This window comes from Pleuronectes platessa, chromosome 14 (genome assembly GCF_947347685.1).
Source record: "Pleuronectes platessa chromosome 14, fPlePla1.1, whole genome shotgun sequence".
Classification (NCBI taxonomy): domain Eukaryota; kingdom Metazoa; phylum Chordata; class Actinopteri; order Pleuronectiformes; family Pleuronectidae; genus Pleuronectes; species Pleuronectes platessa.
In genome coordinates, this window is record NC_070639.1 from 13,002,848 (window position 1) to 13,008,993 (window position 6,146).

General features: G+C 45.6%; 1 protein-coding gene across 1 annotated transcript; it reads right to left on the reverse strand.

The window, feature by feature from the left end:
- Positions 1-390: 390 nt before the first annotated feature.
- Positions 391-5,484, reverse strand: cdca7a (cell division cycle associated 7a). The gene is made up of 10 exons (XM_053439947.1): positions 5,376-5,484; positions 4,559-4,702; positions 4,311-4,427; positions 4,017-4,220; positions 3,835-3,912; positions 3,486-3,671; positions 3,252-3,380; positions 3,005-3,154; positions 2,777-2,913; positions 391-2,672 (listed from the first exon to the last, which is right to left on the reverse strand). The coding sequence occupies exons 1-10, from the start codon at positions 5,394-5,396 to the stop codon at positions 2,639-2,641; spliced, it is 1,200 nt and encodes a 399-aa protein (XP_053295922.1). The 5' UTR covers positions 5,397-5,484; the 3' UTR covers positions 391-2,638.
- Between the last annotated feature and the right edge of the window lie 662 nt (positions 5,485-6,146).

Consider the following 6,146-nt stretch of genomic DNA (forward strand, 5'->3'; position numbering starts at 1 on the left):
AGTAAATAATAAAAACAAGTGTAACTGGATTAACATCACACATGTTCAGGAGTACTGTTCATCCTAGATACTTCTGAGATACTGCTTTTACTTGTACAGTCTCTTTAATGCATAGTTTCAGACCCCTCAGACTGCAGTGGCTGTGATGACCTTGTAAAAACACCGTGTCAAACTTTTTAACCATCCAAGAGTCAAAAGTTTCACCCTCCGTAAACAGACTGTAGCTGCCGACAGAAACGCTAATAAACCTCCGACCTCCACAGTCCTCAACATCTTCAATCACCAGCAGCATTCGGGATTCCTCTCCTCCAAGTTTCAATAACAGTAATTACAGCTGCCACTGTTCTGGATGGAGTGATGGTCAATTCCAAAAGAAAAGTGATAACATGATTGTGCAGTGATTAACGCTTTAATGAAAATGTACAGTTAACCCAGTAAGCACAGAGCAAGCATCGCGGTGACAGATCTCCCCATCGATAGCCGAGCATCACTCTTCCTGTTGGGAGACGCGGCGCCTCATGAACACGAGCAGGACGCGTTGATACAGTGAAGAAGAAACCTCGGCCACTGATCAGAGCATGTCCAGCTGCAGGCTCCACACAGAGGGAGCACGTTTTCAAAAAGATGAGAAGACCCAGAGGTTAATTCCGAGTCATTTCGAGTGGAGAATTGCACTTACGAACAGAGAACGTGGGCCATAACTCCATTGCCACCATCAACCGTCCCTACTGAGCAGTGGAAGGCAGAAAATGAGCCAAAGAGACTGAAGCAGAGCGAGGACGCGCTTTAAACAGGATCAAATGATTTACAGGTATGAGATTCCCATTAGGGTGCGTGCTAATTGTTTCCACACCATTAGTGACAGTTATCTAATGAAGGATATTTAACCAGGCGCTGTAGTACATCACACAGTTGCTCCTGGTTTTGGAAGGAAGAGGCAGTGGAGCCCGGGCTGTGCCCTTTACACCTGCAGCACCTCAGTGGCCCGCGGATCATTGGGTCATTTCTTCAGGATGTTCCGACCCCAATTTTTTTTTTTTACCCCTCGTACATTTACACTTTTACAAAAAGGATTAAAGACTTGTAGAAAACACAAGCCGATTAGCGAAAAGGCACAAAGATGGATCCATTGGAAGCATATTCATTTGCAGGGCTGAGAACACATTTACATTTAAAACAATGTCAAATACAGTAGATCACTCGAACAAGACGGCCGTGTATTCGCAAGTTGGACGATTCGGGTATAAAACTGTAGTTTTTCCTCCCCCAACGTGTTCAGGGGAAAGGGAATATGTACATCACAGAACACTGTAGTCATCGTCAAACATGTGCGACCCCAGTCAACAATTTGGGGTTAAGAAATGTTCCTGCTTCAGGGCGAGGCGGAGAAAGTCTAAACGGCCGAGCCTCTCACTCAGACGTCTGCGTTCGCACATGCACCTCCTCCGCTGAAAACACAGAGGAGGAGGTGCATGTCTGAAAGCAGCTTTAATGTAAGAGATCAGCTTTTGACAACAGAGGACAATGTGAGGAAGGTTTGAAATGGAGAGAACGGGGAACGCCTCCTTCAGATGTCAGTTAAAAACGAAAGCCTTAGAAATAGAGCTAGTGAAGACTGTACATAAAGTTGGACGACAAAACTTCACTTCCTCCCTCTATCCAGAAATGAGGGTAAAATAACCCTGTTACCAACGCCACCACGACGAGCTCCTGTCAACACATGTGCTCAACCCGTCTTGAGTTAGTTTTATCTGTCAATCATGACGTTTCACCCTCATTTTGATAAACGTGGGTAATCAAAAAAAGGAAATTAAAACTAAACTTGGCCGAAAATTAACATTCCTACATTCATCTAAAGGCTGAATTATAGTCCTGCGACTGCAACCGCGGAAGGCCACGCAGCTGCATCGACGGACTCGTTTTGGTTTATGCTTCTCTAACGTGCTGCGCGTGTTGCAACGCAATTCACCGCCAGAACACTAGGCGGAGTAACGTTTTTTTCAAAAAACAAAACACACAAAGAAGAGACGTCTTCTTCTTCGTCGACTGTTTATTTACATCGGCACTCCGGCTCCTCATAGCCTATTTCTGGACGGACAAATCGGCCAGTCAGTGACGGGTTATACAAGTGGTCATACTTTCGGATCTCTTCTGCCAAGTGTTCTTCTATTTGGTCCATATTGGTTCTTCTAAATCTTCCGTGATTTCCGCGTATTGTGGGGCATGAAACCGGAAACTAGACTCCGGACGGGATGTAGTAAGCAGACCAATCACAAGCCTTGCGGGCTGCGTGATGCTCGCGTCGTTTTGTCGTGTAGTTAGAAAAATTGGCCGACGCACGCAAGCCCGCAGAGGGCACGAAAGGGGCGTGTTGCGTGTCTTGCGTCCATGCGTGCGTGCGTGCAACCCGACTATAATTCGGCCTTTAGTGATGATGACTGAAATTACAGAAAGCATCTTTTAGTTCAGTCATGACGTCCATCTTATTATACAGTCTATGGAAGTTTTAGCTCTCAACACAACCCAAAAGTAATGTTTAGCTATGGAAAAACCGAACAGTAGTTAAACTATGTGTTTGTCAAAGTGGTCACAGACGGTGACAGTTTGGTCCAGCAGCAGTTTTTTTTTCCCCTGAGCTTCACTCGCTGCTCTCCTCCAGCTCCTTCCTCAAGCTGCAGGGGGGAAGAGGAAACAAAAACCCAAAGTGTTAAACCAGCTGACGTGTTAAAGTGAAAACACTACACACTTGTAATTTGTTAAAAAATGCACCAGTCACCTCTTCAGATAAGCGTGCACGTTATCGTGGCCGTGGTATTTCGCCAGGTAGACCAGCACTCCTGTGGCACAGCGGCCTTCTCGGGCTCGACAGAAGCTGCAGTTACAGATCCCCCTGCACGGCGGGCACAGCCACTCCTGCCACGAGCAACGAGAAGGAAAACAGTCAGACTCGTTCGCCGCATGCGCGATCAAACGTGAACACACTCCTGTATGTTGGAGAACTCACCGGATCCAGCAGGGCGTCTCGGACCTCCTCTCCGTAGCGGTTACGAAGACAGGGGCCGCAGAACTGGCCCCTCACGCCCTGGCACTCTGGATTACGGCAATTCGTTTTGGTGTCGGTGGTTTTCTGGCGGCACTGGTGGCAGGTGGAGCCCTGAAGGAACATGTTGTCGTCTTTAGCCTCAGAGCTTTACAACTAAAAAATGAAAATGCTCAAACGATCTCAGCGTGGCAGTGAACGTGACACTTACAGTGCAGCTGTTGTAGACTTTCTCTCGCACATTGAAGCAGATCCCCTGCAGCTCCATCTCCGTGACGTCCTCCACGGGCCGCACCACGTGGGGAATGGACTTCATGCCGTTGCAGACACGGCGACGGGGCTGCACGAGGAAATAAATGCAGTTAATTAGTCTGTGATTAATGCCTGTGTGTTAGGATTTATGGCTACCTAACGAGGAGACAGATCACTCGCGAAAATGACTTACCGGCTCTTCATATTCCTCGAAGTAGCGACTTTTGCGAACCAGGCTGAACTTGTCGTCGGCCTCCTCCTCGGAGGTCGGGCTGGGAGGTCCGTCCACCGCCGTGCGGGACCGTGTGTGGGGCCGGGACAGACGCTCCGGGTTTCTCCTCAGGGTTCTCGGGGTCGGTCGCCGGGCCGCCTGTCTGGGCTGAAGAAGTTCAAATATGATGAGCTTTGATTAAGACACTATCTGCTTCTGTGGTGTGTGTGTGTGTGTGTGTGTGTGTGTGTGTGTGTGTGTGTGTGCGTGTGTGTGTGTGTGTTTTAAAGAGCAGATCTGAAAGTGAAAGTAATAATCGACAGTAAATTACCGTGGAGGAAGCAGACGATGGCGTTCGTGGCGGGAAGAGTCCGGGCACTTTGTTCAGCTCGGCCATGAGCTTTGCCAGCTATAAATCAAAAGACAAATGAATGAGTGGAAACCCAAAAGGAAAATTTCAGGTGTTTGGACTAAACGTCAGAAATCATTTTACAAAAATGCAGCACTTTGTACCATTTCCTTGTTCTCCTTTATATTCAGGGCTCTCTTGTCCATGAAGTCCGTCTCCTCCTCCGAGTCGGAGTCCTCTACTTTGGGTTGAGGGAGCGGTTCGGACGCAGGCCTCTTCTTTCCCTGAGCCTTCTTGCTGGGAAAGGTCATGGCAACCTTCAGCACGTTGGACCTGCGGCCTCGTCTCGGAGCTTCAGAGTTCACATTCTGATAAGAAAGAACAATTCATAGTTAGAAGAAAGTTACGTTGTGTTACACGAAGTAATGAATTGCGGTTGTGTTTGATCTAAAACGCACCATGGATTTCATGCGCCTGCTGATGCCAGTCTCCTCAAACGCACTGCAAATCTCCTCCTCTGACGTTTCCACCTCTGGTTTCTGTGCCGTCCTCCTCGTCGGTCTCAAGCTGTTTCTCTGAACACACACACACACACACACACACACACACACACATATTAGTTTCAGATGTTGCTGCTAAGAGCCTACACATCAACCTCTGCATGATGAGATTGTACATATGATTATATTTGGTCAGTCGTTGTTACCGTATTTGCAAAGCCTCCATCTGAGCCGAAGCTATCGCAGCTGTCATCGGAGCAAGAGGAGGAGGACTCCATGGGAACCAGTGGGACGCTGCGGAAGCTCCTCAGACTCATCCTGGTGGACGGAGGAGGCTGAACTGCCAGTCTCTGTGAATGGAAACAGGCAGGTTGAGGAAACAGGAGTCGTTTTTTACAAAACCCTGACTCAGTCAGGAAGGAGGGACTTCAGTAACTCTGAAATACGTGGTCCAGATCAACGTGGGTTGTAGGCACAAAGTTCTGAATCCACAAACTATATAAATGGACTTTTGCACAAATCAACTACTTTCCTGATCAATAATCTGACAATATGAGAAAATGTCTGAAAAGAATTTACGGTCAGTGCATAAAAACTCTGGCATCACATAGTTACTGGCTTTTTGCTTGAGCATTTAAAAAAAAAAACCGTTTACATTAAAAGAAATGATTGTTTATTATTGTTGATCAACATGAGTCCTCTGTCAGTGGACTAACTTAGAACAACTCATTCTTCTGGGGATCCTATGGGACACACCCCTGAGTCTGCAGGTGACTCGGTCGATCACATTTAAACATAATACTTGGAATAGTTAAACTTAAAACTATAACTTCTTTCTTAATGTTTGCATGCTCACATTGCAGACCTGATATAACATTACACCTGATTGATCATTACAATATTATTATTCAAATCTGCAGCTCAACTATTACAACGTGGTAACAACTAAACGTGTAGTTATTACAAGTTTAACACAACATTTCTGATGATGTGAAACTTTTTGGATCGAGTTGTTTTTCTTACCTTGGAGCGGGTCAGAGTCATTTTTCTATTCAAAGTTTTTCCTGCACACAGACAGAGAAACACTGAGGAGCAGCAGCAGCTCTGATCGGATCTGAAGTGAAGTGAACAATGTGGATCCTGCCCCTGAACGCAGCGCGCGAAATGTTCGTTTCCCGCGACACCAGAAAGTCCTGGAAGACCCATACAACCACTCGGGTCGTTTTATTAAAAGTAAAACATGTGTTGCAGGAAATTGGCGGTTACATTTATACTCGCTAGTCGTTATCAGTGTTTCAACTCACTATTAGATTTTGAAAACCCATACAACTTTAGAAACGATTTGAATTATACGAGTCCGTATTTGTGTTTCTTCCAGGAACTATGTGGTGGCGCGAATCTCTTATTCTTGAATTTGCATACAAGGCGCGTAAAGTGCCACTTCCTGTTCATCTTCACAAACTAAGTGAATTTCATATTTAGTTTCAAACTCAGTTTTCACCTGCACATTAAAGCATGTCTACTAGTTATCAAATGACACTTTACTCAATCTTGTAAATGTGAATATTTCATTAACACTTAAAGTGGTTTAGAGGTTATAAATAAATGAAATAAAAATGTTTTCTGGAGTAAAGGGGGGCACTGATACTAAAAAAGAGTTAATGATATATCCAAAGGCAGAGATCAAAAGTCACCTGAGAACCAGGAAGTAGATCAGCTTGAGGCACAGAGGAAATCATGATAACATTGTTTGACGGGGACATTCGTACTAGATAAACCTTTTTAATTCTAACC

Bases quoted from the DNA above. Each gene is read 5' to 3' on its own strand.
- cdca7a (XM_053439947.1), bottom strand. From the start codon at position 5,396: ATGACTCTGACCCGCTCCAAG. The intron at 3,913-4,016 runs GTACAAAGTGCT...TTTGATTTATAG, and splicing joins TAAAGGAGAACAAGGAAATG to CTGGCAAAGCTCATGGCCGA. The intron at 3,155-3,251 runs GTAAGTGTCACG...ATGTTCCTTCAG, and splicing joins AAGTCTACAACAGCTGCACT to GGCTCCACCTGCCACCAGTG.